We start from the raw sequence: 14,067 nt of genomic DNA on the forward strand, positions 1-14,067 counted from the left end.
AGATACTATATTGAAACTATATAAGTGAGATGATTTTGGCAGCAAACTATATATGTGAGATGATTTTGGCAGCATATATCAATGACTGAATTCTTCTTGAATTCTGTTGGACCAAATATAAGATTGACCAGATGTGAATAAAAAGTCTGAATGTCTTTCTATGCACAAGTCAGTGACTTTAGGGTTAGATCTTGTACGTGTGTTTGACTTAGGTTAAAGGGGAAGCTATAGTGGGGGTAATGGGTTTATATTTTGGGTCCATCAGAGAAACAATGATATGTTTAGGGATAGGATTTTTTCAGGGTTACTGTCTTTTTAGTTTTTCCAAGTCTTTTGGATTTCTAATACCATGACGGGAATGGACCCCATTCCTAAGTCAAAGTACGATTAAAGTTCATGAAATTAGTATTGTTTCAATCTTTGATGTCAGCCAGTAGTGCTCTTCATAGCACCCGCAATGTGCCCAATAATGACACCTTCTGCAGTTCGTACGGAGTTACATGGATTGGTAACTTATCCAAATACGATTGTAAATTCTTTTTTATAGGACCTATTGCTCTTATTGTTATTGGAACTGTCTGGGTATCTTTCTTCCAGATTGCTCTTGTTTCTGCCTGCAGATCCTGGTATTTTATGGCTTTATGTCTCTCTGTATGCAAGACACTAGAGTCACTGGGTGTGGTGATTTCAATGATCAATGCGACTTTTGCCTTCTTTTCCTTGGACAACTATATCCGGTTTTCTAGCATCTATCTTTTGAACTGTTGGTAATGGGTGATCCCATGTAATATAAAAGTCATCATTTTCTATGATGCTTTGTTGCTCATGTTTCCAGTGTTTTTCAGCCACTTCAGTACCATAATGTTTGCACAAACCCCAGTACAACAGTCTCAGCACATTATTATGCCTTTCAGTATACAGTCCTGCCATTAGCGTGTCACAACCAGCAACAAGGTGTGTGACTGTTTCCAATTCTGTTTTACAAAGCCTACATTTGTCTGTTTCTCTCACATGTTCAATGGACTTTGTAAACCAGCGTGTACGTAGCCCACTATCTTGGGCTGCCAATATTAACCTTTCATTTCTTGGTTTGAATTTGCCTCTCCTTAACCATTCCTGCATTCGTTCCTGATCAGCATGAGGCTCTTCCAGACGTTTTCTATACTTGCAACTATATTTATGTTTTTTCCACATTTCTTGCCTTCTCATCTAGTCCTTCACCTTATATTCTTTCTTTTTTGGCACATTCAGTTGCTGCCTAATTTTTATCTACTTCTGGTTTGATTTCCATTCCTGCTTGAGGTCGATATGCATCTGCTAAATTAAGCAGAGAAGTCATCTTAAATTTATTCTCCTCATGTTTCAAAACTTTCACTACATTTGGATCTTGTGAGGTCTGTAGATATGTGTGGAGTCCCACGATTGCAGATCTATACATGTAATCAATTTCAAGGAGGCCCATCCCTCCTTTGGAATGGGGAATATATAATCTTGGTATACACTGATTAATATAAATCATTTGGTGAGCATGAATCATCCTTTTTGTTTTAATTTCTAATCTATCCAACAGTTTTTTGGGGCCAGTCAATCACTCCAACACTGTGCGTTAGGATAGGAAGAGCAAACCACACTTGGCTCTTGTTCCTAGATGTCAATGCTGTTCTCAAGATTAATTTAAGTCTTCTAAAGTATTCCTTACTGAGTTTTATTTGCATTTGTTCATGTTTTATTGCTGATACTTCATCAGTTCCCAAGTATTTATACACTTCCTCTTGCTCAAGTTCTTTTATATCACATTCTTGTTCCAAACTGATGTTTTCCTGGTGTTGCAGTTTTCCTTTTATAAAGGTTGCTTTGCACATTTATCAAGACCAAATGACATTCTAATATCATCTGAAAAAGTTTTGACAACCTGCAGCTGTGCTTTCAGTTCCTCATCTGATGAACCATACAGTTTTAAATCATCGACAAGGAGAAGATGAGATGTCATTGAACTTTGTTGTTTTCTAGGAGCTAAATTGTAGCCATGGCCTAAGCTGTTAAGTAAACAGCTTAATGGATTAATGGCAAGGCAGAATAGCAATGGTGACAGAGAGTCACCCTGAAATACCACCCCCCCCCCTTGAATTTTTATCCCTGGGATAATAATCTGTCTTTTATCGTGGGTTAATCGCAAAGTGGTCTGCCATTGTTTCATGTATACTGTAATGTAGTCAATCAGGGTAGGGTGTATCTTATACATTTTTAAGCACTCTTTTATGCATGAATGTGGGATACTATCAAATGCTTTTTTGTAGTTAATCCATGCCATACTTAGATTCTTCCCCTTTTTACAGTTCTCCACTATAACTTTATTTAACAACAAATGATCCTTTGTTCCATATGAGTTTATTTTATTGCCCTTTTGTTCTACTATCATAACTGAGTTTTCTTCTAAATGACTATAAACTCTGATGGCGTCAATTCCTGTGTATAGTTTATACTTCGTTGAAAGGCAAGTTATTGGTCTATAATTTTTAGGGTAGCTTGCATGTTCGCTCTAAAGTAAGAGCATTGTTTTGCCTGTTGTTAGCCAGTGTGGTGTCTGTTTGGGGTGCACATAAAAATAATTCTTACTCATGGCTAAATCCTCATGCAAAGATGTTAATACTTTTAATCAAAAGTCAGGTACTGCATCTGGGCTTGGGGTTTTCCAGTTAGAGGCTTTTCTTAACTTTGTTTCACTCTCTCTGGCTGTTATTTCATCTCATTTTATATCCTGTACCTTCAAACATCTTATTCTTTCTTTTACTTCTATCCATTTAGCATCTTTGTTATGTTCCACGGGATCTTCATAGATACTTCTCCAAAATGTATCTACTTCCTCTTTTTTTGCGGTCTTTCAATTCCTTTTACCTTATTTCCCAATTCTCTATAAAACTTTTTTAGGTCATCAATAAATTGCTTATTTTGTCCTTCTCCCTTATATTTATCTGTGTATCTTCTAAGTTTTTCCACCTGCGCTGAAATATTTAGTTTGTTATTTGCGATAGTGCATGATAGATCCTGGTCTTTTCAAATACTGTGCATTGCTTTAATCACATCTATCTTTCTTAGTATTTTTGGTGATCTATTCCCTATTCTATAATCTTCTAACAGTGACACTTCTTGTCTTAATTGCTTTATACTTTTCTCTATTTGATACTGCCATGATGGCATCCGGTTTCTCCCCTTTCTTTCCTTCACTACCCTGTGATCTTGCGGTAGAACTTTATCAGTTATTAATTTAGCAACACAGTAGTATATCCTGTTTACTTCTGTTATATCACATGGACCTCTATGGACAGCCCTAATTACTGCATTCATTTGTTTTATCAGTTTTCTTACTTTTTGGGTTTTATTGGCCTTCTGCAGTCTATTTCTCTCATTGATCTTAATAGATCTATCCATGTCCATTAAATCAAACAACTCTTCTCATAGCTCATTTTCTTCCAAACTGAGGGCACATCCCTTATTTTCCGTTTCCTGTGGGCATTCTATAGAAAGTTCTATAGTATCTTCAATTTCATCCTGTGTCATGTGTCACTCTGTCATAAGGGAACTCACTGGCCTATCACTCCTCAACATTGACTGCATCAGAGTTTCCAGTTTCCTGTTCCTTTCCTTGCTGTCTAGCTTCAAGTGAACGTTTATACTGGTTCCCTGTGCAAGGCTCTAAAATATCTTGATATGGCAAGTGACCAATTGCTTCCTGTTCCACTGGTTTCCCCTTAATTTGGATATCCATTGCTCTATCCTGTTGTGGTGCTTTCTGCATTCGATTTTCTATGCTGAATCCTTCTCTTTGCAGCTGCTCCATAACCTCAATTTCTGTTTCTTTGACTTCTCTATTACTAATCTCTTTTTCTACATTTCCTCTTAGTCTACTTATTTTTGTATTGCAAAGTTTTCCATGTCTGGATTCCTTTGGCTGTATTTCTCTTCAGATAACTTTGGTGCTGCTCTTTTTGTATTGGTTAGTTTTGCTTTTTCCTTTGCATAAATATTACACCATATTAAATCTCTTTTCCTTTCCCATGCCCATGTTTCTTCTTCAGATGTCTCCTGATCTTCTTGCTTTTCCTTGTTCTGAGGAATCACTCCATCATGCTGTGATGTAGTCTGTGTTAGACCTTCTACATTAAATCCTTCACTTCGCAGGCACTCGATAACTTCAACTTCTATTTCTTTAACTTCTGCTTTACTAATCTTCTTTTCCACATAACATCTTTGTGCTATTAATTTTTTTATTGTGAAATTTTAAATATCTGGATGTCTTTGCCTGTATTTCTCTTCAAATATTTTTGAGACCGCCTTCTCTATATTAGTAAACTTGGCTTTCTCCTTTGCATAAATATTGCACAATATCAAATCTCTCTTTCTTTCCCATATCCATATTTCTTTTTTATATTTTTCAAATATCTCTAGGTTTTGTTGTTTATATTTTTGCACTTCCTCAGATGATTCTTTTTCCAAATAGATCACAGTTTCTTGATCTATATACTGTTTTTCAAAAATATGTTGTATTAATTAATGCAAATTTTTATTTGAAGCTTCTGACAGTCTTTCCTGCAGAAGAATTTTTCTTTCCTCTAATTTCTCTCTTAATCATTTTGTATATCTTGTATCTGGAAATGCTGGCCTTTTTACATAATAATAACAATGCATAATGTCTTTCTTATTCTCAAAAGTCCACTCTATTGTCTTTATGGCTCTTCTTTGGCCCATCAATTTTTGTGATTTTTGTGGACTGCTACTTCCTTCTACAACAACGGGGTCGACCTCCCCCTGGACCTGGCCTGGCCCCATTGTAGGAATATTTCCATATTTTGAGGATTCTACACTGTCATTTTTTCAAGTCCTGGCACCACTGCGCCTACCAGGATTGGGCACTTTTTTATCCTGAGTCTTGTGTACCCAGCTATCTTTTTTTTTTGTTTTTGACCTACTTCTATCCATGATATATGCTATATAAATACAGTCTATATATCAGTTTCACCTTGGTGAGATTTTGTGAAAAACAGGGTCCACCTTGCGAAGCTACTCACCAAGACTTGAGGATGAATTCAATTTCAGCAATACTATTCTCCTTAGCTTGCTGACTTTTCATCTCTCCATTAGGACCCGTTTTTCATCTCTCCATTAGGACCCATTTTTCATCTCTCCATTACTAGTGTGTGTAGTCTTGTGTCTTGTATGAGGAGTGACAGGCTTTGTCTCTTACAAGAAACACCACAAATAATTTTTGGTTGCAACTCTATGCATTTCCATTGTTTTGTATTTCAATAAGTTGTTTTGTTTTTGATGGAATTCCATTCCACAAATTGTCCAAAAACCCTAATGTACCACTAAGTGTCAGGTTTTATTGTTTAGACATCTAGTCATTTTGACTTCAGCATTACTAAATATAAATTGTTCATGATACCAAGGAGGGATATGAAGTAACCAACTTACCTAGTTATCAAATAAGCAAAAATAAAACAAAATAAAATTAGTACTTCGATTTGCGGGAGCTTGTTAAAGAAACTCTATAATCCAAGAAGTTTATAAGCAAGATTATGTTAAATAATAAAACGTTTCTTCTTAATACTTTTCAAACATTATATTTCACATAATTCAATATTAGGAAATGAAGGAGGCATGAAATAAAGTTAAAATCTTAGTGTACAGTTCTAAATACAGGTTTCTATTCAGACATGTTATTAAGAGCCAGTTTATGTTGTTGGAAACAAAATAAAGAGTTAGATGTCTTACCTCTTCTATACCTGGTAATGCAGCATGCCAAGTGAAAGAGACATGCTCTCTGTCTGACTTGTTTTTCAGGAAGATAATGCGGCTGGACCTAGAGTACACTGGAAGATTTCCAAAGGAAAGCTGCTCTTCAGAGAAAAAGACCACCTGAAGTACAATGTAGAAAGTTACAAATGAAAGCACAGCTTACTCAGCATAGTTACAGCAGTCTCATATCAGGAATACATTGTCACAATCTTATGCAGGAATTATATCTCCATATGCTATAATGCTATCTATATTAGCAATAAGAATAAATTAACTACAAGAAAGCATTTTGGTAACTTGGTTGCTACTTTGACAAGCACTAAAGAAATGCACACCTAAATTTTCTTTTTTCACAAATTTATCCACAGGACTACATATATAAAAATAAAACAATACAACTGACTTTCTGAACTCAGTCCTGCTTAATGAAACTAACAAATAAATTGCTGTCTGTGATACGATTGAACTAGATGTTATTACCAAACCAGAAGGCTGACTATGGGTGGGGGAATGAACTGAGTGGAATTAAACATATTTCTCTCCTCCTTTTTTAAGGGGGGTTACTGCCATCCAAAGATGCATGGTGGAGTCAGAAGACCTGGTCTCCACAGTACAGCACAGCTTCAGGACATACCACAGGTATCTAGAGATAAGTTAGCAAGCATCATAGGCAGTAATGACATCAGTGCATTCACCAGTAGAATGTGGTTGTGGTGGAAAATGGTGGGCAACTAAAATATGCCTAAGGCACAAGGCAATGAAAACATCTGCATCTCTCATTTACAACAGAGTAGGAACTACAGGTAAACCACAAATATGGAATTTTACTAAAAATACATAAATAAAACCACTGAACACACACCTCAGACTTTTGTGAAAATCCTGAGATGGATAGCTAAGTATATGATCTCACACATATTTTGCTAAAGAAATGTTTGCCATTATATTGATACTGAACTTAGTATTTTATTGCTACAAAGTTATTTAGTGATTTGAAATATATAAGTGAACAGCCATACCACTGTCTGATCTAAGTCATGTGATTAGTCAATTTAGTTAATTTCATTCATTCATTGATAGTTCATTCATATTAACTCATTCAAGTTTTCATTTGTTCATGCTACAATACCAGGTTTATCCTCTTTAGGGTGAAGGGGAGCCATAAACTATCCCAGCAAGCAAAAAGGCATAAGATGGAAAAATAATTCTAGCCAAGAAGCCAGTCCATCATAGTCTATTCAATGATTTATTAAAAAAAAATTAAATTAAAAGCCAAAAGTTCAATAGTAAAGGGAGAATGATTTATAATTTGTTAGGAAGAGCACTCATCAACACAAATTACATACATAAACCAATAAACCAGTCTAGCTTCAAGTAATTCTCTGACCAGGTTCAAAATAAGCACACATTTAAAAAGACTTTATTGAATACATGTGTTTTGAAGATCCTCTAAAATGGTGGTAGCACTGACACATGCAGACCTGGATGATCCACACGTACAGCGATTAGCAAGAATAGAATTTCTGGCCATACTGCTTAAAATGGTACTCAAGAAGCGCTAGTAGCCTCATGCATGCTGAGTGAAATGAAGAGTTCTAAAAGGGCACAGAACAGTAGCAACTCTTTAGCAATGTAGGAAGAACCTATGTCATGTAGGCCAGGATATATCAGTACAACCATAATATCAGTATAATGACAGATACCAGCTAACAGATGAGTAGATGCATTCTGGCTGCCTGCATGTGGCTCTGAGAATCATTTTCAAGTCTCTAGCAGTGGTCCCTGAAGCAGTACAAATGCAATAAGAGCAAAGTATGGTCACAGCTGCAGAGGTCCCATGGTGTAAGTATTTGAGTCATGCTTCACTCATTAGATAGAAAAAGGAAGTCTTGTCACCTGCTGGTACTTGGTCCCAAATTAACAGCTGTTTATCAAAAAGAAATCCAGTCTGTATACTCATGGCACAAACTCAAGTGTGTTTCCCTTATAAATAGTAAGGGAAATAAGACAATCTGTGGAAGGTCTGATGGTGATTATAATATTCAGATTGTATAGCTTCAAATGCTAATGCATAGCTGCAGGAAATATTCATGTGTTGTGCTACACATTTTTTCTAAAGAGTTCACTCTCAATAAACACTATGAGGCTAGAAGCTGGCTCAAAATAGCTCTCATTAACTGACCATTGTGACTAACATCAACTGTCACACAATGTCACAGTAAAGAAATATATGTGAAAAATTATATATGTTTTTTATCATCACACATAGGTTCATAGGTTCATACTAGGCTATCTGCCCTAGGGCATTTATAAGCCTAGCCAGAGTGTGTTTGGCTTTTGCCACCCATTTTAAATTAATTTTGCTATGCCTTTTTTTGAGGTTAGTATACTGTGCCTCTGTCTAACAGTGACACAGAAGTGATAGCCGGGGTAAACCTACGATCTCCCATCCACTCGTCAAGATTCCTCTTGAAGAGAGTCAATGTGGGACTCTGCCTAACCTGGACTGGGATTTTATTCCAGAGTAAAGGGAGCCTCTGGGTTATGAATCTGTCCCTCCAGCATGTCCTATTTATTTCAGTGCTGAGGTTCAAGTCTCTCAAGCGCGTAGCTCGATGGGATTTGGATTTTCTGAGGTGCAGCATGTCCATTAATTCTGGGTTGGACATGGCTTTATACGTCAGGCACATATCGCCTCTGAACAGGCGGTATGCCACTGAGTAGAGCTGGAGTTTCTTTAACCGGGCAGCATATGGCATCTGTTTGAGCCCTTTGATCCTCTTGGTGAGGTACTTTTGGGGTCTTTCCAGTTGCTGCAGGTGTCTGGTAAGGTACATCCCAAAAGGGGCATTGTACTCAATTATGGGCCTGATGAGGGATGAGTAAAGAGGTACGATGACCTTCCCTGATCTAGATGTGAATCCCTTCATGATTAGGTGGGCTATATAAAATGTTTTTCTAACCACTTTGGCCACGTGGTTGTCAAATGAGAGATTGCTATAAACTTGGGTCCCCAGGTCCCTAATGACTTCTTCTGTACTTAATGGATTACCACCTATGTGGTAATTTGTGGGCACTTTGTTTTTGCCAAAGGGGATGACTATACACTTTTTGGCGTTTAGCTTGAGGCCATGGCTCTGGCACCAGTTGTCTGTTTCTATGAGGCCCTTTTGGAGGATGCTTGTGTCGGCTGGAGAGTTGATTATGGCACCCAGTTTGCAGTCATCTGAGAACTTGGTCAGCCACAGTCCTTCCTTGTTGGCCTGTACCTCCGAGAAATATATACCGAACAAGAGAGGTCCCAGGACTGAGCCTTGTGGGATGCCACTTGTAACTGGTTTGGAGTTTGACATGGCTCCAGCAATTCTAACCATGTGAGTTCTGTCCTTGAGACAGTTTGCAACCCATCTAGTGACATAGGGGTTTATATTTAAGCTGGTGAGCTTATCTATAATGCCCGAGTGGGGTATTGTATCGAAGGCTTTTGCGAGGTCCAGGTAGGCTGTGTGGACCACCTTCCCCTCGTCAATGGCCTTGGTGACTGTTTCAAAGAAATCGACCAGGTTTAAGAGGCAGGATCTGCCCTTAACAAAGCCAAACTGGGTAGCATCCAGTGTCTGTAGGTCCCCAATATCTTTATTTATGAGGTCCATGATGATCCTTTCCATAGCTTTGCAGACCAAGCTAGTCAGGCTTATGGGGCGATAGTTTCCAGGATCCATTGAGGCACCACCTTTGTGGAGAGGGACCACTGTTGCTGTACGCCACTCTTTGGGTACATATCCTGTAGTAAGGCTAAGATTAAACAGTAGTTTTATGTTTGGGTTTAGCTCTTCTTGGAGTTCATGTAGGACGCAGCGCGGGACACCATCTGGTCCCATTGATGCTGTGTTTTTTGCTTTGGAGAGGGCAGCTCTTACCTGAGCATCTGAGATGTCAGGGCGGCAGCACTCTGTTGGGATAGATATTTGCCCTTTTGGTGGGGAGAGGGGGGAGAAGTTTGCACTGAACCTGTCAGCTAGGATGTTGGCAATGTCTGTGGGCTCGGTGTATTTTTTGTCATTTTGGACTAATTCTGAGCATATCTGGGAATTCCCACCCAGGTTCCTAACATAACTAAAGAAAGCCTTGTGATTATCCTTAGTGTCCTGTGCAATTTTTCTCTCAAAGCTGGCCTTAGACGATTTTATGAGTGCCCGTAGTTTTTTGCTTACACTGATCAGAGATGCCTTCCCTTTTTGGGATTTTGCTCTATCATGTAGTAGCTTCCTCCTTCTATTGTATAGTTTGTTTATGGCTGGGGTCCACCAGACAGGACGTCTGCCTTTGGAGGATTGGGTCTTGGTTTTATTTGGGATTGCATGATCCATGCATTCCTGAAGGTGTTCATAGAATGCGTTTATAAAGGATTCTGCGGTCTGGGCTGTATTTTCCACAGGCCCGGGGGCTTTGAAGGATTTCGCCTCGGTTTTGAGGTGTGTGAAATTTGCTTTAGAGAAGTTTTTCACTGTGGTTTTCTGGGCAGGAGGTGGGGTCGGGATGTGAATATCCAGTGAGATTAGTTTATGGTCTGATCTTACCAGTGAGGGATACACTTGTGGTCTGGAGCATAGTGTCCCCATGTTGGTGATGATCAGGTCCAGTATGTTTTCCCCTCTTGTGGGAGTGGTAACAAGTTGTTCCATAGCATTTGAGTTTATAAATACTAGGAACCTTTGGGCTAGGGTGTTGGAGCTAGAGTAATGCTCCCAGTCTATGTTTGGGTAGTTGAAGTCGCCCAATATAATGGTGTTTGGAGAGACCTTCATATTTTCCAGTATTCTCAGGAAGGCCAAGTGGGGTTCCTGTGTTTGGGAGGGTGGTCTGTAGCAGGCTATAAACTGGAAGGCAGTTTTACCCACAGTTAGTTGCACATGGATAGTCTCTGATGCTTCGTGCTGTGCCACCAACCTGGAGGTGTGGGTATCTTTGACAAATATTGATACTCCCCCTCCTTTTGTGGTTCGGTCCAAGTTTTGGGGCCGAAAAGCATGTTATGAGGTATAACCTGGTTGTGCTGGGGTGCTCTCGGGAGCCTTGAACCCGGTTTCTGTTACTGCACAGATATCGATGTTCTCCATGCTAAGGAGAGTTTTGAGTGCGTGCATCTTGAGGTTTAGACTTCTGGCATTGAGTAGCATTACTCTTAGTTTCTTATCCCTTGTGATACCTATGGAGGTGGGTTTGTCTTTTGAGCCTTGCCTAAAAAAGGCACTATGGGGGTAGCAAGAGCCTTTGCCAATATCCGAAAGCCCAGGGGTGACAGGTGCAAGCCGTCCCTAGCGAAGCATCGTGGCTTGTCGAGCATGTCATCCCAGGCTGACAGGCATTGGATCCCCTTTGAATGACACCAACACTTAAACCAATTGTTGAAATTGATCATCTTGTCTTCATATTGTGGCATCATTCTTGGTGAGGGTAAGATGCTACTCAAGGTCAGGGTCATACCGGCCTGGGCTACATGCTCAGAGAGCTCCTCTATGTCTCTTTTCATGTAGTCCAGGGAGGTACGTCTCAGGTCATTCACACCAGCATGGACAATGACTGAGTCATATTTGTACTTGCCTTGGAGTGACCTGAGTGCTTGTGTTATGTGGCGGATCCTAGCGCCCGACAGGCAGCTCACCGTGACCTTCTCCTTGTTCAGCCTGGTGAGCGGGACGTCAGTGTGCCTGACGATAGAGTCACCTATTACAAGTGTATCAGGTGTGTTGTTTAGCCTTAAGGGCTGTGACTGTTTGGCACACTGGCTTTGTGAGTTATGTGTTGCACGTGTTTTGTTTTGGGGTAGCGGTTGCTTGGGTGTCTGCTTTGGAGGTCTCTGCTGCTTAGGCAGATTTTTATTTAGAGCCTCAGTATGTTTTGTGTGTTTATGTGTTTGGTTTGTTGTCGTGGTAGGTCTATGTGAGACTGGAATTGTAGTGAGTGTGGTTTCCTTCTCCTCCTGACTGGTTACGCCAGTACTGAGTTGAGAGAGCTTAGCCTCCAGTTTGGCTATATGGTTGCATCTCTCACATGTGTTGGAATTTGTTGGGAGGAGGAGAGGGTTGTCTGTGTACATGAGGCAGTTGTAACATTGCCTCAAGATTCCCAGATTCACCTGCTGGACCGGAGAAGAGATTGACAACTGACCTTTGGACATGCTAGAATAGTATTGGGAATTCCTTTATAATTGAAAAAAGGGCCAATGGGGAACAAGGTACTCAAGGGGAGTTTGTGAGGGTGTAGTGCTTTTAATTTTTAGAGCTGACTTATATAATTGCTTTAGTGAGCAAGTGCCAGGTAACTTAAATGCAATGTGTTACAGGTAACTTAAATGCAAAACGACAAACAGTAACTTTCTTTCAAGTGAAACAAGGAAATAAGTACAGTAAGCAATGCAGATATCACTAGGGATCCACAGAAGTGCTACGCGTTTTAGGTGGAATTAGCATTTCTGGAAATAAACAAACAACAAGCATACAAATAAAGCTAGATTCAGCAGGCCTGGATCTAGTCTATGCTACAGCAAACAAGGTGTACCAATTTCAGTAAGAAACAGTTAGAATATGCAGGCACTATAAGCCTTTAACCAGAAATTCCCTGCTCAGAAGGGCAGAGTCCAGCCTCTCCTCCCACAAGAGTGCAGACCGCAATCCTTCTTAACGTAAAATAACTGGCCTGAAGCCCAAGTGCTTAAACCAGAACTAATACACTTTTAGAATAACAGACACTGAGCTCTCAATCAGCAGTTCCTAACTTAGAAGGATGTAAGCTACCTGTCCTGCCACCACAGTGCAGGCCACAAACCTTCCTAATGTAAAACAACTGGTCTGAAGCCCAAGTGCTTAATCCAAAAGACTTAGAAATGATAGCTACACTTTAATCAAATTACTAACAGCAGTAATAAATACAACTGAATACTTTAAAGAATGCCTGGATTAGTGCTCAAGTTATACAAACAAAGCTAGATTCAGCAGGTCTGGATCTAGTCTATGCTACAGCAAACGAGGTGTACCAATTTCAGTAAGAAGCAGTTCAAATATGCAGGCACTATAAGCTTTAACCAGAAATTCCCAGCTCAGAAGGACAGAGTCCAGCCTCTCCTCCCACAAGAGTGCAGAACACAAACCCTCTTAATTTAAAATAACTGGCCTCAAGCCCAAGTGCTTTAACCAGAATTAATACACTTTTAGAATAACAGACACTGAGCCCTCAATCAGCAGTTCCCAACTTAGAAGGATGTAAGCTACCTGTTCTGCCACTACAGTGCAGACCACAAACCTTCCTAATGTAAAACTGGTCTGAAGCCCAGGTGCTTAAACTAAAAGGCTTACAATGAGTTACACCAAGCAGTAATAAATACAATTGAGTACTTTTAAGATGATGCAAAAGCATTTTCATCAATTACCCCATTATACATGGAACCAAACACATAGGCAAAAAGTATGGAGACAAATTTCTAAAATTTAATTTTGCTATACTTCTGCAAAAAAAAAAACATATCAGGGTTTGTCTTTATCAGCAAGAGACTGTGTACCTTTAAAAGATATTCTGGGCAGTCTTCTAGATCCTCAGTTTTACTCAACATTTTTTTTTATTTCCTGGCCAATACCATATCTTTGGTTTAAATTTTAGACACCCTATTATTATTTTTTTCCACAGAAGAAATACTTTGTGCCCAAGGCTTAATTTTCAAAGCTAATAAAAAATCGCAGTCAATTGAGAAGTCAAGTACTTCATCGAACATGTTGCACTAACATGCAAAAGCAAAAAAGAAAGAGCATGAAACATAATGTTTTGTACAGAAATGTCAAATGAAACAGGATAAGTAGTGCAAATGTATGCAATATGCAATGCATACCATAAAAAAAAACAAAGGTAAAGAAGCTAGCATATCCAGTGCCAGATCACCCATAGTGCAGAAAAATGTCTTCTTTCTCTGCTCAATGGATAAAAGAACTGATATTTCACTTTAAAGAAGCTGAGTATTTTATATGTATAGGCTATTAGTCCAAGTTGCTTGAAATAAACAGACTGACAGAAAAAGTGAATGTGTGATTATTGCATTCAAATCAACATTCTCAATAAAAAACTATCTAATGTCATATCCAATGATGGTATGCAACTGAAAAGTCAGGAATCCAGTATATTTGTAAAGAAATTGGAATTCAGGTATATAACACCCAAGCCACACTATCTGCAGTCAAATGGTCAGGTCCAGAAGTGTGGTGCTATGTCTGAGAGGGATAA

At 39.1% G+C, this 14,067-nt stretch overlaps 1 protein-coding gene across 1 annotated transcript in view; it reads right to left on the bottom strand.

The window, feature by feature from the left end:
• CFAP65 (cilia and flagella associated protein 65) overlaps positions 1-14,067 on the bottom strand; it is a 2,328,717-nt gene that overhangs the window by 264,228 nt on the left and 2,050,422 nt on the right. The window contains exon 25 of the mRNA XM_044075222.1: positions 5,773-5,916. Within this exon, the coding sequence (XP_043931157.1) occupies positions 5,773-5,916 (144 nt within the window). The remainder of the gene's footprint in view (positions 1-5,772; positions 5,917-14,067) is intronic.

This window comes from Protopterus annectens, chromosome 6.part0, assembly GCF_019279795.1.
Source record: "Protopterus annectens isolate FY-2018-M chromosome 6.part0, PAN1.0, whole genome shotgun sequence".
In the NCBI taxonomy this organism is placed as follows: Eukaryota; Metazoa; Chordata; order Ceratodontiformes; family Protopteridae; genus Protopterus; species Protopterus annectens.